The 25,864-nt window shown below is 36.0% G+C and overlaps 1 protein-coding gene across 4 annotated transcripts in view; it reads right to left on the reverse strand.

Moving 5' to 3' along the window:
* Positions 1-802: 802 nt before the first annotated feature.
* The window catches only part of MIB1 (MIB E3 ubiquitin protein ligase 1), a 90,919-nt gene continuing 65,857 nt past the window's right edge, over positions 803-25,864 (reverse strand). Inside the window, exons 15-21 of one of the 4 annotated variants that reach the window (XM_054815297.1) lie at positions 24,416-24,544; positions 18,814-18,995; positions 17,348-17,540; positions 15,541-15,619; positions 13,869-13,982; positions 12,421-12,521; positions 803-7,202 (exon numbers count right to left, since the gene is read on the reverse strand). In XM_054815297.1, the coding sequence (XP_054671272.1) occupies positions 7,062-7,202; positions 12,421-12,521; positions 13,869-13,982; positions 15,541-15,619; positions 17,348-17,540; positions 18,814-18,995; positions 24,416-24,544 (939 nt within the window). In that variant the 3' untranslated portion in view covers positions 803-7,061. Of the gene's footprint in view, positions 7,203-7,238; positions 10,158-12,420; positions 12,522-13,868; positions 13,983-15,540; positions 15,620-17,347; positions 17,541-18,813; positions 18,996-24,382; positions 24,545-25,864 lie in introns of those variants that run through there. The other 3 variants (XM_054815296.1, XM_054815300.1, XM_054815298.1) reach the window with 3 other exon arrangements.

The raw sequence follows: 25,864 nt of genomic DNA on the forward strand, positions 1-25,864 counted from the left end.
TAACTTTCATCCAAAATCTTATTCGTAAGTATCAAGAACAGCATTGATAGGCTTCATTCTTAAAGTAAAAGCTTTCCTAAACATGCTACTTTGTTGACTTGAATCTGGCTGCACAAAGCCCAAGAACAGGATCTTCGATGATATTGTTTCTAACTGAAATTGCCTTCCATATTGTGGAAAATCAAGTCTGAAAAAGGAAGGCTATTGCTTTTTTATTCAAATACTACTGCTATTTTTTTCTTCCCTAAACAAAACAGAGTACATCCATGAAGAACCATCCTCTGCATATGATTAAATGTCAAATCCAAAGGAAATCTCCATGGAGTTTCATCATTCCTGTCATAAACTTATGGCTGCATACTGGATACAGCTGGAATTAGTTAGAACACAAAGTACATTATACAGAGATTAATTATATTATACAGTATTTATATTATAAAGTATATTAATTATATTGTACAGTATGAAGCTGCCTTCTCAAAACCTAAAAACATCAGCAAAAGCAGCAGCTTCCATTGTGACCAACATTTGGGGGCGAAACCCTGGAGACCACAGAGACTGAGTCTTAAGCCTATGCCAACGCTGTTCCCACCACTTCCAGTGAACAGCTATGAAGTATGCGAATGGCTTGTAAGTCCCAAAGCAAAGAACAAGTGGCTATTTGAAATGTATTTTGACAATTTGCATCAATTGTTTTCAAGCAAAAAGTTTAAAAAAGGTATCTGAAAATATTATGTTTTCATATAGACCTGTCGTATAAACTGAAGTTGAAGAAATCTTGAACAATGAAAAGAAACTGAGAAAGAGAGCGACAAACTTTATTCTGTCAATTCATTTTTCACCTGTACACTATGATAAATTAAAACACTAAGCCATTAAAGTCTGGTTGGTTTTGTTGCCCTTCATTACATACATACATATTTTTGAATGCATCCATTAAATTGAATCCTAAAAGTATAAACGATGATGCAGCAACTGTTGTCTCAGAATACGGGAGTTACCTTATCTGGCTGGAGATTTTTAAATGATCACATTCACGTAGCCAGATCTGTAAAGGCTATTCAATTATAAGTAAACCCAGAGCCTAACATAAACTTAACAGCAGCTCTAATCAGTATTATGAACTGCACATTTACAGAAAAATTTGCACATATGTGATAGATAAAAATTTCAAATCAACCTTTTTGTTGTTACAACATAATCCACTGTTTGTACTTCTACTGTGCTGCTCAAACTGTATTTCAGTATCTGGGAGATTCAAAGGCACATAACATTTCTGATGTTACTAATAAACTCACTCTTCAGGGATACATTATAGAGACCCAGAATTTTTTGAAGTTTGGATTGCAAACTTTCTCAATAAATAAAGTCTGGTGCACTTTTAAACATTGTATGTCAACAACTAACAGAGTTACCAAACATTCATTCAGGTATACCATTTTCTAATTCCGTGGTGACATCTAACATCATTACAATTAAGGAGGAGGAAGTCAAATGAGCCACCACTCCTTTCCCAGTGATGTGTGTGCACGTATCAGTACTACTTCAGTCCAATTACACTTTTAAATCAAAGCTTCTGAAAAAGTCAGTATACATCTTATATAATGTTTTATTAACCATACAGTACATAGCATTTCCTTTGAAAAGCTTAGACCTTGCTAAGCAGTTTTAATGAAAACAATTATATAATGCTATCCGCATACAGAAATCCACTACGTTCACACAGACAACCTTAAATTTCTCCAATAAACAGTCATGTTAAAATCTACAATTTACTGAAATTACAAAGTTGGTTTTAACAAAAACTAAAATGTTCCTGTGGTTCAGTAAAACCTGTTTTCCAATACGAACAGTTTACATTCATAAAGACACTAAGCTTGGGACAAAGAAAATATTTCCTAGAAGCTCAAGATGAGACTTAAATTTTTGTAACTATAAAATGGCATGCAAACATACAGATTTGTTGCTGATTATTTTTCTCTCTCTTACAAAAGACTTAGCGGGCCAGAGCGAAGCAGTTATTTTTACACGTTTGTTTATACAATGACCTCTCCCCCTCACACTAAAAATGTCACATACAGAACATTTTATCAGCTGTCTTTGCCACAAATGCTGCTTCTGTAAATTTGAATGCTATGCCCTTCAGACCCCCATGACTGATGCAACAATCAAACAGCTTTTGGAAAGTTTAACAATACCTAAATTTGCTGATTTTCCTTTACAGAAAGTCTATACAAGTTTATAAATCCATGGCAGGGGTATTACAATTATATTAAAATCAACTCATAACTAGATTCAAAAGATACCTGCATTCTGTAAGGACTCTATGGCTGCTGCCCATTCAATAGTTCTATCAAGGCACTGTACTGTCATTAAATCTCTATTATTCTCCAAGATGTGCTGAAGAATATTGTGAATGTGTTTAAGCTGTTAAAAAGCCCTGAGTCAGAACTTTCTTATTCACCACAGGCTTAGCTATAAAAATGGCACGTACTAAAACTTCTGTGGCTAACAGTTTTGCTTTGTCAACACAAACAAGTTATGAAATGCATCAAAAGACAATAGTACGAATTCCAGCAACTTACGCAAGAATAATATCCAATGCACATTATGGCAAATCACACACTTTTATTGTGCCAATAAAAGAAACCAACCTTCGCAATGCATTCAGACATCAAAGCTGATGAAGCAAACCAAAACTGCTATGTTCCCCATCCCTTCCCAAAGACAAAGAACAACTAGAGAAGCATTCAATACTTTGACAGAAAGGAGGTAGCACTGCTAAAAGTTAGGCTGTAGTGTTGTTGGGGTTTTTTAAAGTGAAAACTTGACCCATGCAGCACAAAGACCAGGACAGTTTCTTCGGTTCACCAGTTGCTATTGGATGAGTAAAATTAAGTTTCTGACATTTAATTTTGTAGAGGAAGCTTAGATCAGTAGCTCAAAGAAGCTTCTTCAAACAATTTAGTGTTTATACAAACTGCAATTTTGCAATTAATACTGCTAAAAATAATTAGGCATACATAAAACTTCATCTCTAGAAAATATCTACACAATAAGGACTTAAATCAGATTATTTTTAAAGACCATTTCATGTCTTTAAAGAAGCTAAAACACCGATTGTAAGACTATGCTAACAAGGCACAAGTACTTGTGCAAAGCTGCTATATCCTCACCCAGTCCAAGTTAAGAACACCACCTCCTAATCAAACTTTCACATTTACAAAGTAACTTGTTTATTCTCTTGCCAGACTAATTTTCAGTATCAACTTCAGCAAAAAAGGATTTCTCCAAACCCCAATGTAGAAGTGCACAGTATTTCAACAAATGGAAAGTAGGTAATAACCACCCAAATTTTGAGAAGTGCCATATGAGCTTGGGGTATAGTTACAGTAAGCAATAGTGGGCTTGGGGAAAAAAAAGTCATAGTTATACAAAAGTTAACAAGCTACAACTATTTAGCATATTCTGTTAGCCTCTTAGGTTGTCTTCGTACTTTAAATCACTGTGTACTGATGTGACCATTTGTGTATTTTACTAAATTGAAAAAATGAAAAGTGTTTAACTTAAACATCTGAGCATACCTCACATCTGAACAACATATATTAGTAGGTGTCATCTTGATTGTTCCAAGAAACAAACTGAGGTATTTCATCCAATTTAATTTCAAAACTGCTATTAAATACTGGGGGCTAATCATACTAAACAAAGTTTGCAAATCTTACATTTTACGATATTACAGTATATTAAACACCTTACTGATTTTTCTTTCGTTTTCACTTTGCTCCCTAATAATAGTGATGATAATGAGATTTACACTTTCATCTTTTGCTGAAGACAGAGGCACAATGACATATCCTCAACTCTCCTACTTGTTATGATCCTCTCTGGCTTCCAACTGAGCTTCTGGTTTTCATCCTTTGATTATTTAAGTGTTATCCAAAGAAACATTTGCACTCTGCGAACGCTGCACAGATGATACCAGGCTAAATTGAGTGAATGAACTCACTAGCTTCCTCAGCAACACTAGTTCACCTTCTACATCAGAACCCATCAGAATTATACTGGATTTGCAACCATTTTTCCTCAAGTTTTTTGAAAGGCAAGCACTGTGTAGCCTTCCCAGTAAGACACAGCTCTTTCCCCTGTTAATAAGAGGCCTGGATTAATATTTTAAGTATGTCAGCTTGCCTAGTTTCTCTAATTCAGCTGTTTCTCGTGGCACCACGATAGCATCAAGTTGAATCCCCAACATTGGCATACTTTAATTTCAACTGGCACACATTGCCCAATGAGTCCAATCACAAACTCGTATGCAGTCACATACATCTGGTGTGGCTACAGTATAGAAGACTACAGCTGCTCCTATAGCAATGCCTTCAAGTCATTATCTCTACTTCCACAGAACCATGATAGCATCCAAGTATTAAGAGTGTTATAAAGTAACTTACAGCTTCTCTGTTGACAAGTACAAGCCTAACAGAGCACTTACCTATCTATGCTACAATCTGTGCCTCCTGCACACAAGGACTATTTGATATTCAACTCCAGTTTCCCACCCAGGATGCTTTAGATCTGTTCTTACTCAGCTGAATTATTCAACTGATGCAGAGCTGAAATACTTTCAAGTAATTCTGGCTTGTTCCAGTGAAAAATAATTAGGAAAATGCCAACTGCTATATTGAGGTTTCAGTTTGGAGCTGCATTATCAAGGAGAAATCCACCCTGCCTTTGTGCTGACAACAGTTTATAGAGGTCCCCTTGAAGAAGAAATAGGACACAACATCCAAAATATGTCTACCAGAGCCAGAGGAAACTGAGGTACAGATCTGATGCACTGCAGGATAAAACTCAGAATGGATTTTATAAAATTATTTTTAGAGGAAGACTGACAGGAAACTGAAGCCTACTGAAGAAAGGTCAACTGTCAACCATGCTACACACACACACAAAAAAAAAATCAGACTTAGTGACATGCATATTGGCCAAATAAAAATTGCAGCAAACACTCAGGTGCACTCAGAGCTTAAGTGGAGACAGTAAAATGCTGAAGCAAAAAAAACCCAAACCCAGCCTTATATCAAAAACTTTCCAAAGCCTCTAGAAATCTTGCTATTTTAGAATACGGACCCAAGAAGTAAGAAAAGGGAGGGCTATTTCATTTGGCCAAAAAGACAGATACAGATTATCTGAGAACAGATGACTACTAGTATACAAAAGAAAACAGACTACTGTATTGACTCCAGATTGAGATTGTGTCCAGTGAAAAATTACTAAAAAGAATGATGAACATTTGCAATTTTGTATTAGGATTAAAGATGGCTCTAGAAGGGCTGTGTATTACATCCTTTTGCTATGTTGAAAGCCACTCTACGTATATTTTTCCAATATATCACTGTAAAACTTACTGGTTAAAAGTTCACCTATCTTTACAGTTTACTAACAACATTCTTCTGAGGCTTTTGCCAATGTTTGCACAATTCAGGCACGTCAACATAAGCTTCAAAAGACTAAGATTGATTTTCTGAAAGGATCACAATTTTATGTCTTTACCCTTACTTGGATCTTCCCCTCAACTATCCCTTTTGCCACATTTTGACATACACAATGATAATTAAATGAGAAATTAATCTTAGCTGCAAGTAAGGCACCTAAGCGACTCCAGCATGGATTTCATTATTGTTCTGCAAGAGCACAAATGAAGTCTTCAGAATGGCAAAGGGCTACATAAACTGCACTCAGAAAACTGTTGAATAACTTAGGAGTAAGCACACATTCCTTTTAGCTACAAGCGATATTTAAATCAGCATACTTTCTTCCATCGAAAAAGATGGAAGGATGTACTTGTTATCAAAACATTAAAAGTTTGCAGTTCCTGACAGTAGCGCTTTCAGGGTCAGGAACACCTCTTTATGTCACAAGTGACAGCTACCTCTCTTCAGCCAACTTCAACTCATCTAGGCATAGCTCACAGAATTCACTGCTATGTCAGCAATATCTTCATTTGCAGTATTACCTGTTAATGTTCATAGATAAGTTCTGGTGTTAACATCCAGCTTAGATGAATAAGTAATATTAAATCTTCTCATTTGCTGTTGACAATGTTTGCCTGGAGACAATAAAACTAATTTAAGAGAGGAAATCTTACAAAATCTCTATTTTTTTCAATTCATAGACCCAGAATTTTAAATGGCCCCATATGTGTGTGTATAAATATATGTTCCTCTACAACTGATCAAATTCTTTCATCTGAAATGGGTAACTGACCCACTGCACCAATGTCTTCCCTTCCAGTCAAGTTAAAAGCAATTGCATACAAAATCGTGTGGCTAGCAGAACTAAGAAGTTCACTATTTAAGTTAGCTTGAACCTGTTAGATTAAAGTGCAGTTTTGGGAACATAATATTTCTAAACCAGATTTGTCTTTTTACTGTTTCCTTCCCAACCCATCCTCAGCAACAAAGGGCACAATAAAGTTAGATTTACCTTAACATTGTATTTTGAGGCCTGATCTTGTAGGAACAGTATATTTATTTCTACTGTGCATACACTTCGTATTGATTTTGCATTATTGTATATTTCAAGACAGAAATTACTGTGAATCATAACTGTCACAGGAAATTTGACCATTCTCCAGAAAAGCATAAAACAAAAAAATCCTAAATATTTATATTTAATATTAACTGACATTATAAAAAAACCCCCTTACATCACTTGACACTTGATACATACATTAAAAAACATGAATGAAACCAAAATAAGATTGTCCCTTTACACTTTAAGGGGAAGAAGACAACAGAAAGAAAGTGAAAAAAGACTGCTTTAAATTAGCTTCAGGCTTAAATGTTTTTTAAGAGTAACACTAAAAGCTGACTGTTCAAATACTGTTCTCTTATTTGGTGTGTTCACAGTCTTTAAACAATTACCATATAATGAACCTGTGCTACAGTATTAGAAATGTTTTCATCAGAACCCTTTACTGCCTTTCAAACTTAGAGATTTAAATCATCAAAATGTCCTTACTATATCATAAGCTAATAAAAAGACACTGGTTCCACTACTTAATACAAAAGGATCCTTCGTTCAATTGCCTTGCGGCATATGGGGCATTCACTCATTCGGTCTCCACAAAGTTGACATGTTCCATGGCCACAGAGAAAGATCATGTTCTTCAGACGGTCCAAACAGACAGGACACATAGTCTGTAAAAGATTTTGACAGGTTACATAGTCAATGGCAGTAGTGATACAGTATTGAGTATGCAATACATAAGTTACTGAAATTCAACAATAAACAGGCCATCTTAAGCACAGCAGATTATTGCCATAGCATAACCCAGCCACTAAGCTGAAGACTATTTTTTTTTAAAAAAAATCACATTTTTATTTCCCGTTGACTTAAAATATTTGGGCTTTTCCCATCATGACACAAAAACAATGTAGCTTTTTTTCCAAATATGATCCCTTTAAAGTAAGGCTATCCAGTAAGAGGCTGATATCACATTTTCATTATCATTACCCAAGTTTGCAACATTAAGACATTCTTCAGCAACATTGCCCTTTATGTCATGTAGTCTTCCAAGGAACAAACACAACACTAACAGCTTCACACGTGCAATGCTCAAGTAATGATTTACCAATTTCTTCCCAGGCTACCTAGCCATTCATATACTTACTTTTAAACACCAAGCACAGAATACATGCAGAAGTAATAAATCAATGCATAATCAATATTATATGTAAAGATTCAATACTAGTAATTCCAGCTGTTGTTCATGGAAGTTACCTAGATTTTTCAACCACAAGAACATCTCGAGTTTCAAATGAAGAACAATTTAATAAATCTGTGACCTTCAGTCATAACAGTAGCACAGCAAACTTTTAAAATCAGTTTTAATTGCTGAACATTAAAGTGTCAGCCAATGCCCAAAAAAGATCTCCTAAAGCTCTTCAACAGCAAAGTTCATTTGTACCAAGCCACTAAGGAACAACGTCCTTCACATTTTGTCACATACAGAAATTGAAGTTTTGGTAAAGCATGTTCCTTCACCATAAACATATTGCAGCCATATTAGGATTTAATTTATAACAGTTTATCGAAGGTTAGTAAATGAATAGATGTTATAACAGATGATAATTAAGACCATTCTATAATCTAACAAATCAAATCTAAGATGTCCTCACATGTGAGACACACTACTCATATCCAACACTTGTAAATGTTGAGCTTATATATAATATGAAATACGGACAGGGCTCGTATTTCAAATGCAAATTCATTTTATCACCACCTTGCACCTGTGACTTGTTTCCATACTTATCATTGTGGTTTTACTTGAGTTTGTTCATCTCATGAGAGAGAAAATCCATAGCAGGAACCCTACTCAATATAACTTTAAAGCATACTTTCTATGGGATCAATAGGTATTACTTCCTAGGGTACACAGCTTAGTTGAAGACCAAAAAAATTCACCATCAGTCTGCTTATACAGAGTTTAAATTGGCATAGAATCTGGCCAAATGCCTATTTTAATCTCCAGGATACCAGTACAATGGGCTGGCAGGAATGCAAAACTTCCAGATAAAATCAATTTATGTTTAAAAAATCTCCCTTCACTCTTCCCAAAAATGCTGAGCTCCAGCTTTGTCAGAATTTTCACAATACTGTAACAAAACACACTCAAACTGAAAATTTGCAAAAGACCAACTATCTGTCAGTCAGTCCTGCTTATTTTTCCATTCACATCAAGTCATCACCTACACATGCCAATGGGGCAATTAAAGCGTTCTTCCTCCAGTAACCTACAGTCTTCAAATATCAACGAAAAAGCTATTACCAATGAATATAGACAAATATCTGTAACCTGACAGCACTGACACGATGTCGTTTGATAAAGGACTGACAAAGCAAATCTTAACTCTGGAGAAAAAATTTGTAGCTTTTATTCTACGTTTTTAGCTTAATTATTTGCTTTTGTGCCTACGTATGTCAGAATTACTGAAGTTAGAAGGGTCTGTTCTCTCCAAATGCCACACCATCATTTGAAAATGAAAACACCCATCAAGGGACTCAAAAACAATAAAAATTAAAATCTGTTCAAACACCATTACTTTTGATTATTTCATTCAGCGAAGCACAGAAATCCTAACATTTTCTTTTTAAAGATCTTTTCTGCAATTGCATGCAGTATTACCAAATTGCCCAATTTCTTCTGCTTAGTAGAAATGCAGAGTATTTAAAATGCATTAGCTGTTTAATTTCTTAATATGATACTATTTTAAGTTACTGCATACAGTAGGAGAATACAGCTGGCAGGAACCAAACCTCCTGTCTGCTAGGCAATTCTATTCTGACAAGGATTTTCTCAATTAGTTCAGCAGTTTCCCAGTGGGATACAAGCCGAAATAACCGAGTTATATCCAACTTTCAAGGAGCATTCATTACTTGATCACCAGCTTATATACACTTTTACAGTGGAAGAAAGTTCACTGCATGCCTTATACCCAATTTGTGCCACAACAGCAGGAGATAAGCATTATCTGTTTCTATTGTACTATTAGAACATTCTCTGCGTGAAACCACACTCTACTTTTATTTTTATCTGCGTGAATCATTTGACTCTCATCTTTCAAAGGAAAACAAATGGTATAAAAAGGCACTATACCTGTTCTATGTGAGAATTATCTTATCCAAAGAAAAAGTAAAAGTAGTCTGAAAATGTGCTCATTGTACCTTTAAGTATAACAGGGTTTGCAATTCAAATCAATTTTTACCACTAACAAGGTGTTTTAAACTGCTTGAAATATCAATTCCTCATTAACAAAAATAGTCTTTCCAACAATATACAGGTGCACAGTGACAAAATAAATTTATTTTTAAGGAGAAAAAAAAGTGATGTAAGTATGGTGAAGGAACATACATAAGATATTAGACAGATGATGGTGATTATGTATGAAATGGAGTGAAGGTATTGCAATTACAGTCAAAAGGGTTCACATTCAGGGAATCCCTGAAGAATGGTGTGGTCATCAGATGTGGGAGATTCTGTTGACATCAGCATCACTTCTGCTTGGCACCAGAAATGGTTTTAAAAGCTTGCTGCACTAACATATTAGATTATCATTGAAGGTATGAGTTGAAACATAGGATTATACCTGCTGAAAGAGAACAAATTAATTTTAAGTACAAAAATATCAATGCAATATGAAGACTGAACTGTTAAAGCACAAATAAAAAAAATACACAATTACAGTGGAATGCTGTGCGTCATTTCAAGCACAAATTTAAAAGATTAGATGACTAATTTTAATCAAATCCAACTTGCTACTGCCAAGTGTGATACACAACTTGCCTTGTCACAAGACAAAGTAGAAAAATACACTAAGGAAAACATGAAAGACTCTCAAGCCAAGATGCATGCAAGAATGACCAGAACCACCTCTTTCTAGTCAGAGGCATTGAACAATCTTCAGTTTTATACTGATTTAAAATAAATTATTGGACAAAAGGGCATTTCAAAGCAAGAGAGTGCACTTAAATTTCTCAAAGCATTCCAGTAGTAGACCTTTCTTACTACTGCAAACATGAAAAGCAGAAAATACAAGTAGAAAATGGCATGTATGAAGTAATTATTCTCTCTTCCCTAAGACAGCATAACTTTCTGATATTAGAAAGCTTCTGGCTAGGAAATCCCAAAGGTAAGGCAAAATTGTTAAGAATAAAAGAGCACCTTAGGAAAACTGAAAAAAACCCCTGAGATCACATCTAATAAAGAAGAAAAACTGTAACAAAGTAGTTTTCCTTTCACGTTCCTATATATGAGTATTAGTATATCCAAATAGAACTCCAATCTTTTATAAACTCCTAAAATAAAGTAACCAGAAAAGAAAAAAAATACGTCTGAAGAAAATAGATTACTTGTATTTAAGCATTCATCTGCATGTTTTGCATATATCATTTTAAATGCCAAAGCAGTAACCTTATTCTTTTCATTCAATATTAAAAAGTAAAACAGAAGCTAAACAGTAGATCTAAGACATCAGAGATACCTAGAAACTCCAGATGTTACCATCAAGACAGACATGCACTTTTCAAATGACAATTTTTAATCTGCATGTTCTTTTGCAGACAAAAACTACGAAGAATCTGTTTTGAATTGGATATTTGAATTTCTGTTACTGGGGTGTTGGCCAAGTCTCCATATGACAGAAACAGCTCTTCATAGACATGCCACTGAGGTTAAAACTCGACAGTATATCAGCCCCCAAATTTAAGGCATTTAGAGATATGGGGCCTACAACCAGCAACCGAAACACTTCAGCCTTAGCTTTCATGCACGTTAACAGCCGACAGCAACAACTACCAGGGCTAGATGTGATGCTGCCATCCCTGATGTATTACTGACTGCTCTAAGTCTACAAGAGGAAAAGGCAAGTAATACATTAAGAACATTTCTCTGTTTCCTGTATCCATGAAAAGTTTCTTTCAATTGTATTATACATAGGGAAGACAAAAATCACTTTATGAGTGTTCTAAGAGAGTAAGTTCATACAATAGACAGATACCCCAGGTCCTTTACTGCTGAAAGATCTCAAAATCAAGTTTTCCTTTGTTCAGGTGGAAAAGCAAGGAAACAATTTAGTAATTTAACCCAGGAAAGTTCTGCATGTGGACAACTACTTGAGCACTTCTAATGGAACTAGACTTAGAGATGTTACAAATTTAAATAGGTAACTCAGTTCTCTGAAACATTAATTTGTTTTCATTAGGTTTCCAAATTGCATGTAACTTAACCAATGAATAATCAATACAATCTACAGTCAATTTGTATAAATTTATACAAATATAAATTGTATAAATGCATCATTACAAAAGACAAACCTTGTAATTTGAATATTTGGAATGTAAGTTATATGTACAGTACTTTCAAAGGTTTTAATTTTACAACCACACAATTTTCTGAAGAGTACATAAACTACAGCCTTCATACGACAGGAAACTACCAGCCATTGTTCAAAGGCAATTCATGAACAGACAAGTAAAGATTCAGGTAGACAGAGAATAGTGAAGAAAATCTACGTATATTACTGTTCTGTGAAAACAGCTTCTGTTGTACCTATAGACTCAGGTTAGCTAAACAGGCAGAGAACATACTGACTGGGCAAGTCATCCTTTTTTACTCACATCAACACAGATGCTCTAATAGATGGATTATCAAACATAGCCACTGGATTTTTTAATTTTTTTTTTAAACCTGTACATAGAAGACATACAAGCCACATCACACCCCAAAAATATTGGTTATTTAACTAAAATTTAAGAACTGAAGCATTTCAACATGACATTTTGTTTTAAATAAAAGATGCCTTGGCTTTTTCAATTATTTTAGTGGTCCCTAAAATTTTTATCCAGCACTTTTACCTGTTCCTTGATGTCTTGTAACTGTTGCTGCAGCTTCTGTACATCCGCATTGACATTGGTGTTGTCTTTGTCTTTCTGCAAAACTGGAATGTTTCCACTTGCTGTAATTTAGAGAAAATAAATATATGTGATTATGCACCAATCTAATGAAACAGGAATAATTATTTCCAGTGTACTAACTACAATTTTTCAATTGTCTGAAATAATGTTAGTCAAACATATTTGATAATCTAATTAAAATTTACTACATCACTGCAGCTCAATTCATAAAGAACTTGTCTGAGTTCAGTGGCAACACTTCTTTGACAAATATTTCCTCAATAATGATGCTCAAAATGCCTGTGGCCCCTTAATGTTCTCAGAGTTCTTTGTCAGTGAGTTTCCTGAGTAAGTTTTTTTGCACATGTAAAAAATAAAGCCAAATCCTTTCACACTGAAAAGGCTTTTTATCTACACAGCCAATTCTATCTGGCACTCAAAACTTTACAAGTGTTTTCGAAGTAGTTTCCTCAAAATTTGAACAAACTCAGATTCATATTGCTGAATTTGACTGATACAGGAAGCAATGTTACTATAAGAAACAGAAAAATTGAGAAATATTGCAAAATGACAAATTTTAAATTTCCAATATGAGTATTAAAAACCTGATTATAAGGATTCTTCTTATATTTATCTGTTTAGGAACAGTATAACAAGAATGACCTAATATTATGATTCACATAAACTCAATTCGAACACTGCATACCACACATACACACACAGAGTAAATACAAATGATTCATAGAAATTATTCAGAGAAGTCACAAGAGGTTTAGAAAACTAGTCAAAGCAGGAGATGGAACAGGTTGCCCAGAGAGGTTGTGGGAGCCACATCCCTGGCAGTGTTCAAGGCCAGGTTGGATGAGGCTTTGGGCAATCTGGTCTAGTGGAGGGTGTCCCTGCCCATGGCAGGGGGGTTGGAACTAGATGGTCTTTGAGGTCCCTTCCAACCCAAACCATTCTGTGATTCTATGTAAAACTGAACTATCTGTCATGAAAGTTGCTTGTACCTAGATGCAAAATATTTACCATTGCTTGATCAGTCAGTTCCAGAAGTAAAAAAACAAAACAAAACAACAAACCACACACACACGTTTATTTGCTTATTTGCACAATTACAGACAATTTTCAGCTCTTGCTTCATAGGATATTAATAAGTGGCCAAGTAGTCATACATGTTTCAGCTTCTACTCAGGATGCTGGAAGCAATCCTTTAGTGTAATGACTGGTGTTACCACCACATCTGCTTCTACCAGTGTAGAAAGTAGTGCAAACAGCAAATGAAATCCTGGCTTAACACTGGTTGTATTAAACTTTTCTTTAAAAAGGAAAGATTTACTTTGTTTTAAAGAATGAGAATAAGAAGTTGATGGTGGAATGTGAAAGAGTATGGTTTTGGAGTCACTCACAAATATCATCAGTGGTATCTTCTGTACCTTTCCCTCCGCAGCACATTATGAAAGGCACTCTTCGCTCAACAACTGCCCGACACTGTACACATTTCTTCATCAAGCTTGCACAATCTGATAGGACAGAGAAATAAATCAACTCTGAATTGTGCCATTTCATTTTTATTCCTTCCTATCCATAAGTTTGTTTATTCACAGTAACTATATAGCAATGCCATAATAGATGCTTATAATACAAATAACTACTTGTGTTCATCTTCACATAATTTTCTGCAAATCACATCTATAAACATCTTGATTGGGATTCAAAGCAAACCTATTATTTTCTTTTAACATATTTCAAGCAAGCAGGTTCATCTTTCTCCAAATGGACGTCTATTCCACAAGAATTACAGAAGTTAAAAAAGTAAAAACCACATACATTTGAGATCAGAACTTCCAAGAATGTCTTGACTACCTGCTTCTTCCCTTAGGACAAAGGATGTCACTTACTGTCCTTATGCTCCAGGGGCAAACAGGTGTGGGTCCTTACCCTTAACAGAGTAAACCTGTATCTTTCAATGTAATCCTAGAAAGGAGGCTGCAATTCTTCTACAAAAGGCAAATGATTATGTCTCATAAATGCTGAAGGTTACCATGAATCAATAGAGTGCATCCTATAAACTACACAAATTTGAAGACTTGAGTAAGATGTCCAGAAAATAATCTGGAAAGAAATCATCTACATCTGTTAAACCTTTTGCTATCTGTGTTAAAGCTTAGACTTGATGTGCATTTCACTGCTCAAATCATTCACCACAGCAATCAATCTTTTTGCTGTCCTCTTCCTGGGAAACTAATAAAAAAAAAACTTCTCTCATCATCTTTCAACTGCAGACAATGAAAGAGGCCAGACCAGGATAACTATAAAGTCAGTGATTCAATGTCAGATCTCTCAGCCAGAACAGAGGAAGAAACCAGACTTCTTTAGTGAGACCAAGTAAGCAGTTACTTAGGGATATTATTACCTTCCCTCTTATGTAGATGCTCAGGAACAAACACTGCTCTTCTCTAGGCAAATGACCCTTCAACAAAGCCCTGAAATGTCTGGTGACAAGGTGATGGCTGCATTCTCATCCATGTATTCTCAAAACAAAAAAAAATTTCTGGAGATCTCCTATGTCTTTTTTAGCTACACAAGGTAAATCAGAGCGAAGAAGAACTGGCGCTCTTTGCAAAGATATATGATGGATCTTTTAGGGAAAAACACAGCCCTTGTGCAAATCTGTAGATCAGTAATGAAGCATATTAAATATTTATTTACAATATTCTTTTAAAGCACCACTTGCACATCTGAATGCCCCAAAAAAGCTGCAACAAAGCAATAAAATTAATTCTAATTACTTCAGAAGTTTTAACAATATATAGCAGGTTTCTATAATCCGAGCAAGCCTACTCACAATTAAATAATTCAGATGGAAGAGCACCTCCTTTCTAAATTTTTGAAAATTTCGTTTGTTCTCCAATTGTTTCATTACCAACATGCCAAATAATGCCAAAATTCTGACTATCACACCAGACTATCAAGTAAATTGGACTTGAAGTCAGATTACTAATGAGCTTTTAGCAATCTGATATAAAACGTTCCGTTTCAAGATTACTTCAGAAAGAACTTCCTGTCAAGTTTACTTACTCTCACAAGCACACATATGACCACAAGGCTGGAAAAGCACTGCTGCCTTTTTGTCTGAACATACGACGCATTCTTCAATCTGTAAAAAACAATAAACACACATATGAGAAAAGTTTATTTCCTGCTCTCTACATTAATTTGCTTTCACCCTCTCTTTTGCAAGGCATGTGGACTTTAAGAAGCACCATCTAGTGTTATTTTAGCTAATTCAGCACCTCAAAATGCAATTTAAATGAGTTATCACACTGACTTCTAAGAATAGATATTTGCTGGCAATATTTATATTCCCAGTACACTGACAGGCATAGAGAAGCAGCTAAGACAGCATATGTTTCTTTTTCTTTATTCTTTTCTCCTTCTTTGTTCCACCATATACACTTAAATTCACTTATAAGAGACTTTTACAGTAATCTGTTTTAATATTCTGGGTTAGGGTTTCTCAAGCCCTTTAATGTGATGAACTGTATGTATAGTGTGACCACAGACACCACAGACCACTCCATTCATACTGGCCTGGACTACCTCTTCCAGTTCACAGAACTGTTGTCCATGTTCATTCATTTCTTAGCCTTACAGATATTACCGTAAGTTTTTATCTAGAAGATTATAAGAGATGTATTGAACAGATATTTCACACTCTCAATCTAATTTAGCAAAAGAAATCAAAGGAAGGTTATCCACAAAGGTAACCTTTCACCTGGAAAAGCTGATTTCCATAGATCAGCTTCTTTAGATAGATGAGTGGAAGCAGAAGCCTTACTTTGCTGCTCTGAATCACCCAGTGGCAGAACCTTTTCACTGACTATAAAGAAATTCTAGAGAAAAGGAGCTCACACTTTAACATTTGGCCTTTGAAAATATGCACGGCAGAATAATGAATGGTATAAGTAATAAAAATAAGAGAGTGAACAGTAAAACCAGTACAAATTCATATTTACAATTCCTATATTCACTCTAAGGCAGAGAAAAAAGATACCACAGAAGCGGACTAGTCAAATCTGTTTGGAAAAATATATAAAGAATAGAGTGGGTTTTCTACAGATCAGAAAACCTGTGTGTGGATCATGAAATTTTTTGGGTTTTAAACAGCCAAAAAGCAACAGAAGGACAAAAATCAGTGATTATGGGGAATAAAAGAATAGTCAAAGAGAAAAGCAATAGGGATGCACCAGATAGTCACAAATACTTGGGAGCAACCATTTGAGAAACCTGAGGACCTTACTGGGATTAGGTCCCCAAAACAGGGCACAAAACATTGATACTCTGAAGGAGAAAGACAGCATAATGAAAGTCATGATTCCAAAGAAAGAGAAGGTGAAAGGTGAAAGCTGAAAGCAATTATTGACTTCAAAACCAAGTATGTACTAACTCAGTTTACAGAAAAATCATCTTTCCAAGCAGTCTTAAGGAATAAAAGAATTCAGAAGAAGTGAAGGAAATTATACTTCAGGAAAAGCAGTAATTTATCTTAACATGGAAAAAAAATACCATAGGCGGAAAAAATAAATCTATCTAAATAAAGCATCCTCAGGTGACTGTATTAGGAACTCTGAGGACCTGAACAATAAAGACATTGCAAGGTGGGGAAAGAATGAGGGGCAGGTAGGACATGAGTACAGGCAAACAGAAAAGAGTGACATACAATCTTGGGACAAGATATCATTATGATGCAAAATTAATTTCACCCAGTGAGACACCTGTAAGGCAAAATACTGTTTAAAATATACTACACTTTTCCTTGACCTCTTTTTTTTTTTTTACTTTTTCATTAAAACAAAGTGAACCAGTAAACTTTGAAAGTTTTTACCTTTGTCCTAGACTGAACTTGTTCTTTACAGATGAGGCATTTTTTCACCCGCGGTGAGCACAGAGAACACGTGGCAATGTGTCCACATGGCCCAAACAGAGTATCTCTCTTCATGTCTGAACACACCATACATTCTTCTAAGGTTTCAGAATCATTGTTGATCATAGATGGACTTCGGGAACCAACCTGACCACTACAAAGAAACCTTGCAGTCAAACTTATTTTTAAGAATTTTTAGAATTATTAATTTAAAATACACATCAATCAGCTGTTTATCTATATACTCCCATGCATTCAGGCATCAGCGTACCATCATAAAGCAATCTGAACCGCATTTTCCCAAATGTACAGCTGACATCAGAGTGCAAGGTCTCACACTCTGATAAGACATTGCACAGAAACAGGCCACACAAGTTAGAATAGCATCTTGCAAACATAAAAAATCCTTCCCTCCCCTCCTAAGAGTTTACTTTATTAATAGAAATATCCCCTGTAGATTCAGAACTGCACATCTTAACACCTTCATCTGGAATATACTTCCGATACTTAGCAAATGGCAGGCTTGTACAAGAAGCCCCAACTCTCATAGAGAATTCACCTCGGATCTTTGTCCTATGCTGCTGCTGACCCAGCAGAGGGAGCGCAGGTTGAACATAACCAGCTCCTTCCTCCAGCCCTCACCAGCCCATAAAAGGGGGTGAGAAAGAACAGCCACAGGGATAAGGCAGAGACAGACACAGATAGAAAGACTCTGAAGAAAATAAGCACCTTACACACCAGGACAGCATCAACAAAAACAGTCTCTCTTATTGACATTTTGAAAGTACATTTTTGATTTCCACACAGGAATTAAGGATGAGAATCATGTAAGCCAATGGTGGGAACACAACTAAGACAAGTAGCAAGCTGAAACGTCTCATACTGCATGCACTTGATAACATGACATTTCACTGAAATGACAATTCCTAGAGAAGTACTTCTGGGACATCAGACCTACTCCCTCCTCCTTCATATTCAGGTTGACATGTACTCAGGGGGTCACCCACTTAAAGCAGAGTCAACACCGAATTCACACCAGGTTATACTGGCCTTTGCCCATGGACGGACAGAGATTTCACAGCCTCCCTGGATAACCTATCCCAATGCTTAGTTATTCTTTCAGTGATCCTGCCCCACTTCTGGGATGGTCTGAAGTTCTACCAGCCTCCACTGCACATTGCCACCTTCCCATTCTCCTCTCTCCCACATTAACATGTATGAAAGTCCTGTAGACTTGTGTTAAGTTTCAACTAATGTCTTTGTAAATAGCATTCAATGTACCATAGAACGTAAGGAATTAATCGGAAGTAAAGAAAAATCTTGTAAGTTTTAACACTATTGCTAATAAAGGCACAATGTTTTAAATACACCAGTTAATCTATGGAAAGCAGAGATTTGGAAACTGCATATTTTATGAATATACAAACCTGACTTTTTCTTTGTGACATTTGGCCAACGCTTTGCAGAGACTAGGATCAGGGCAGAGGTCAAGAGGAGACTGACCCTTCTTATTACGAATGCTGAGGTCAGCTCCGTTGGCTGCCAGGAAGCAGGCAATAGATGCTGCACTCTTCTTCTCTGCTCCCTGAGTGCCGAGTCCCATTATTAACTGAAAGAAAACAAATACATAAACAACTTAAGACTCTCTAAACAGTTAGGAATAGTCCGGCTAAAGGAAAACTACTTGACATGTACACATGCACATACACACACACAGAGATGTATAAATCTGGAAGCCCAAGGAAGCATCTCTAGAACTAAAATCAAAACAATTGTATGTTTGCTTAATTTTCAGTCAGCTATACTCAACTTTAAGGAACAAAAATTCAGCAAGGAATAGTTCAGCTATTGAAGCATTCAATCTTCGGCACATCTATACTCACTTGTGAAATGGCTGTCATCCTATGTAAGCACTGTAAAGGGCCAAGTCCCGGTAGGTATATTCAGAATACACTCGAAGTATACTAAAATTGCTGAGTTCAGACAAAATACTACCACCACCATACCTGGACTGAAAACATAGTTGGGCAGTGTGGTGAATGCACATTTACTTTTAGTCTAGTGCATAAAGCACCTGCCCAAGACAGACTTGATTTTAGTTGCTGCCTCAGCCTGGAGGGATTTAAACTCACATACCTTTCATGCTGTCCTAATCATGTAATACTCCTTCACCCTTTTATAACTATTACTGTATTTCTGGATTAGTGTATCTATTAGGCACAATTCACAGGGCCAGCTAGAAAAATAGAGAAGACTAACTACCACAGCCCAGCAAGGAAAGGATTCATCTACTCTGGAGCATTCTGGGCCTGCTCCAACATAATTTTGTATTAAAGCTTGATCAGACAAAATGCATAAGTATAATGCAGACTACATACAACACAAAACTGCTGGCACCACTAAGAATCCCTCAGCAAACTACACTAGACTATATTCAAAGGAATAGCTTTGGCACAGCTGGGACAGCTCCAATTCAAGGAGTTTTAAGTGCTGAATTCCAGAATTATAAAGGCTTCAACACTAGGATGGAGGCAGGACTTTGTATGGACCTCTTTCCCATTAACTGGTTTAAACGCCCAACTTGACTGATGTACATCTTTCTACGTCACTTTCAGTTTGTACAGTGTATTCCTGCAGCTGGTCTTCTAAAAGCTGAGTGTCAAGTATCACCACCCAAAATTAAGTAATTTTGGTGGAATTAACAACCATTTCCTATTTAAAGAACTAGATGTGCTATTTTAGACACAACAGAATACAGGAATAAATTTAAAATACCAGATACGTGTCACTGTAGCCCTAAAGGTTGCGTATCTTGAAGTCTGAACAACGAAGAAAAGAGTTTTCAAAACCCCTCTAGTTATTTCCCCCAGCCCTCAAAGGTGACTTGTGAAGAAAAAGGCTTGGTTTGGGTCCATGTCATGCAGCACGTGAAGTATGTATTAAAAGACTTTACCTTGCCTTGATAACTGCAAGATTATCCTTCTCATCATACAGTCACCCAGTTTCCTAGGAAAGCCTTTTTTTTTAAACCCCAGTCTATATGTTTTTTCCTAGTTAGGAGTTCTTATATCAATAAGTATTACTGAGGTGTTATGAGACTCTTGAAGGTCACTTCATGAATTCACAGCTACTCATGGTCCTGCATTCTTCCCTATAATCAGGTAAAAATAGCACAGCTTGAAAGATCTCATACCAGGAAAACCAGTAAGTTATGGGGAGAAATTGTTTTGTGGTGTTCAGATCACAGAACATTTTTGTTTATGAATTCTGACCATTTTTCTGCATCTCGATTAAAGCATTGGCTGAAACAAAGCAGAGATTTTATCTAGCTTCAGTCCTAGTACCTTGGACCATGTCAGTAATCCAGCCAAGGTAGCACAACGCCCAGCGAGAGCTGATTTGCTCCGAGGTTGGCAGAGTAGACATTTAAGGCATGCCTACACCAAACAATTTGCTGTAGGCCTTTCTTACTTGCTGGGACAAGAGTTCTCTTACCATCCACACTTGCACCACATGGGCTCTGAGCTGTTCCTGAATGAAACAGCTATTGTGTCTCCAAGAGGAAAAATCAAACACAGCTAACAGGATAGTTTGCTTCACTTGCTGTGAATATACACTATGCCAAGACTGGCTCTTCCACCTGGAACAGTCATCAACATTATTGAGTTCTAAAACGCTTCTGTGTGCTATGTGCTTTAAAAACACCAATATTGCATCCCATGAGACTTCTCTGGTAGTCTGCAACATTTCAGGCACGCAGAATGAAAAAACTCCACAAAAATCCGTGCACAAAAATAAACATTATGTCCTAGTGCCTAGCACAGCTGCAACAAGCTTCCTCTGGAGTGTGCTAGCCTTAAGATGCATCAACACAAGCCAGTCCCAGCCAATTCACCTGTGAGGGAGAACACTGTGTAATCCACACAAATGGTATAAATATCATCTAAATAACTGTAATTACTGAGCTATCTTTGAAGCTGCAAACACCTAACTGACTTCCATTTAGAGTTTCTTTAGCTTAAGTTAGGATTTAGGTGGTAGCATCATTTGAATCTTAAAAGCATTTTAAGGGTATGAAAGATACCTATATTAAAATAAATTACACTAAATTAGCCTGGGGAATAATATAGTTATTTAGAATAAAAAGTACCCTAGACCAAGGAACACTGCATCTGTAATACAGCAATTGAAATTACTTTTTTTTTGGGGGGGGGGGGGGGCTGTACTATCAGAAAATTTCTCCTCCTCCCAGCTGTACAATCATCGCAATGTGCTGGATGAAAAACCTCAAAATTATTTAAAGAAATGAGGTTCACCGCTTATAGCACTTGAACACAGTAATGTTTTTCAGATTGATACCTAAAATGTGTAGGGCTTTGTGTACTATCAAGATTGTTCACTACATGCATTTTCAATAGTCTATCAAGAAACAGCTAAAGAAAACTGACAAAAATTGTTTTAGTTATTACAACAGCTTAACGTTGGCGTTCAGAATTTCACCATATCAGTAAAAAGTTTGTTTCATGTTTTAAACCATTCTCAAAGCATAAAGTAACAAATGGTAAAATTTCAATGAAGTTGCTGTCCAACCAACTTTATCAAATATGAAAAACATCTAAAATCCTGCAAGTGAAATTTTTGTTCTTTTCAGTTTATACAACTGGAAAAAAAAAAATCATTATTTGTTGAAGTACTATACTACAAAGACATACCCTACGGGCCTTAGTAGGTTGGTATCTTCAGGACAGCAGTCCAAAGTTAATTAAAATGTAGCGAAGCAAAAATGAGCACTAAAATACCGAAGATTTATGCATCACCTTTACTTTCACAGACTAAAGGAATGTGATGTTTTCCCAGTCTTTAAAGGAATTAATATAAATTAATCAAAAAAAATACAGATTCCATCAATTTAACTCAAGTCGTCATATTCACAAAAACAAAGCCTTACGGTTTCCCAGACTAAGTTATTAACCCTATGTATCCTCTATTATCCATCACTTGTAATTGCAATTCTACCCAAGACAAATTACAAATGTGTCCTTGGATAGTTTTAAAGGTCCAGATGCCTGCGCATATTTTAGCAGCCTAGATCCTGTCCTTTTTTGCAATACGATTTTGGGCCAAAGGTGGCTTACTTCTCAAGCTGTTTACTGATAAAATCTAGTTTATAGGATTTTTACATTACCATTATTTAAATAAAGGTAGGTAGGTACAAGTATTGTTCTCATTATTTTCCACAAAATAACATTTTCAAGATAGTTTGATCTGCTGATCATTTTAAAGAGTTTTCAGGTATATTTTAACCAGGCTTGACTCCATCTTTTACATTTCAGCCACATCTTATGTTGCTGCCACATAAAATTAAAATAAGCAAGTTTTCACCTCTTCTCTGAGGGTACATATATTTTCCACACCACTTAAGCCTCCTAAATCTGTTAGTTAGGCAACAATTTTCTCTGCAGCTAAACAAAGTGTAAAAAAATGACCAATAATTTGATGAAACTAAAATAGGAGGTACTGGTTGATCATGGTATTTTTTAAACATTAGAACATTTTTAGGTGATCAGAGATACAATCATGCAGGGATTTATTTTTTATTGCTTGTTTGTTATGGTGTCTTCCCCCTCCCCATTTATTTTTTTTAAATTATTATTATTAATAGAAATGAAGCAGAAGTGTATTTTTTTTTAAACCAAGGATACAGCTCAAACGAACTAGAAGAAAAACTTACTCTTAAAACATAAAATCCCTCAAAACTAAAATTTAAAAAGGGGGTAGGAAAAAACCTCCCACACTTCTTGTGTTAAAAACCTCAAAACACAACAACTCTAGTTTCATTGCGGATGCCACTAATAAGATGGCCAGAGAAACCTATTTATGAAACGCTGAATTGGAGAAAAAGTATTTATCTCCCCTTCATTCATTTCACAACTAAATATATGCACACCAAGTATTTTGGCTGTCTCTCACAGAGTTCATTTCAGATCATGGAAACAACTGCGCTGTAATTGCTTTCTTCCTCTCACTTAAAAGGACGCAAGCATTTTCTTACATATGCCAGTCATATTTTAAATCTGTTTTCAAAGCTTATTCCAGTGTATTTCAGTGAGATTAAGTAACCAGTTTGACAAACATTTGTTGTACAGTGGTATTACTGTTTTGAACAAAAGCTTTTTAATAAAGTTGGTGGGGCTTTTTTGAATGAAATGCAAAACTTATCACCCACAGTTAAAATTAGAAAAAATATGATGACACTGGTAAGTAATGATTCAGCAAATCTGATCCACTATTGTGTGTCTTTAATATTTAAAGAAAAAAATTGTTGCTTGCATATCTCAATACCAATCACTCCAGAATTTTATTTCTCCTTTGCCTATCAGCAAAACTAGAAACTTTATCTTTACATATGGTGTTCACACGGCTTTTTAGGCGTGAGCATTTCTTTTTTCAATAAAACATTCTGACCTTTATTACCTGGAGTTTCTTCGACTATTTCCTTACTACAGCACAATTTCTGAAAATAAGTCTGTTAGAAAGGTACATAACAACAAACATGCAAAGATTAATAATGCCTTGTTCTAAGAGAATAAACTTTCAGAAGGTTACAGAAGCAGCTAAACAATTAAAGCTACAAAGACACACAAGATGTTGAATCACAAAAAGCAATTTTAGTCTTATTCTGTACTGTAATACTGTTTATTTCTCTTCTCTGAAAAGTTACTTTTGATTTTTTGGAAGCCATATATGTTCACTATGGAAGACAGACTTGTAGAAATAGTTTGAACTAAATAATCCATATTTCATTTTAACAAAGACAATGACATGTGAAAAGCCACAAATAACAATATGATTTCTGCCTACATTGCAGCCTAATGCAGAATGTTTATGCAAACTATGCTAAAAAGCAGTTCAACAGTACAGAACTAGACGAACTAGACAAATAAAGAGACAAACATACAGGAAAAAAAAAGGAATAAATAAATGCATTTTATTTACTGTGTTCTTTGATGGCTCCCAAGCAGTATCTACCTTGCCCACATCTTGCATGTCTTGAAGTTGGCGAAGCTGTGACAGGGTGTGGTGTCTCAGGGCTTCATGCAGGGGAGTATCCCCATCTTTATCCTGAATATCCAGCTTAGCACCTGCACGAACTAAGAGCTGAAAAGAGAAAGAATTAAATTTATAACTCAAAAATAGCTATTTATTCTTTTTAAAACTACTATCAGCAAAACTATGGGTTAGGAATGTCTAGGGGGTCCAAAAGGGTAGCAATAGCCTTTAAATTGCTACAATTCAGAGTTAAGTTTGTTTAAATTTATTTTCCATACTTGGAGCTCAGTCCTCTTCTCTTTCAAATATCAAGCTTATTTCAGCAGAAGCCTAATGCTTGCCTGTGCTCTGAGGGAGCACTACAAGAGATGCGATTTTAGAGTTCTTTCTACTGTCCAAAACCTTTAATTCTTACAAGACAGCCTACAAACAATGTAACATATTATAGCAATATATCAGAAACAGAACAAGTGAGCAATACTTTAGATATGAATATATTCTTTACTATTCTGTTTCAATAACCTAAACCTCCACCACTTTCACACCATGCCAAACTTTACAACTTAATTTACAGTATCCTCCCATTAGCAAAGTAGTTAAGCATGTACTTAGGTTTATTCTTACTCAGCAGAAGACATAAAAACCACTGACCCTATTAAATACTATCTCAGAACACTTTGGAAAGTAATGAACTGTAAGACTCATCTTTAAGGCTAATTTTAGACACACGTTCCAGCTCACACGACATGAAAGCAAGCATAAGACTGCACAGGCCCTCCAGTTCATCCTGCCTTTGCATATGGCCATAATTTGATGCACCAGAACTTTTTTAAATATGCTGTTAAACAAAAAAAAAAAATCAACATATGCTGACCAATAATGATTGCCCCTAAAAATTAGACCCTGTCATTGTTGCTATTCAGAACTGTGCAAATAACAGCTGAGGTTTTAACTTTAGTTTTGAGCCTTTGCTACTCTGCAAAATCCGGATTAGCAGCAGAGATAAAAGGCAGAACCTAGAAACAGGAATACACAAAGGGAGATCTCCCTCTTGCAGAAAGCCAACCGTGTCCTGGGCTGCATCAAGAGAGGCGTGACCAGCAGGTTGAGGGAGGTGATCCTGCCCCTCTACTCCGCTCTTGTGAGACCCCACCTGGAGTACTGCATCCAGCTCTGGGGGCCCCAGTACAGGAGAGACATCGAGCTGTTGGAGCAAGTCCAGAGGAGGGCCACAAAGATGATGAGAGGGCTGGAGCACCTCTCCTGTGAGGACAGGCTGAGAGAGTTGGGATTGTTCAGCCTGGAGAAAAGGCGGCTCTGGGGAGATCTAATTGTGGCTTTCGAGTACCTGAAGGGGCCTACAGGAAAGATGGTGAGGGACTGTTTATCAGGGAGTGTAGTGACAGGACAAGGGGTAATGGGTTTAAG

The sequence above is a fragment of the Grus americana genome, chromosome 2, assembly GCF_028858705.1.
Source record: "Grus americana isolate bGruAme1 chromosome 2, bGruAme1.mat, whole genome shotgun sequence".
Lineage (NCBI taxonomy): Eukaryota > Metazoa > Chordata > Aves > Gruiformes > Gruidae > Grus > Grus americana.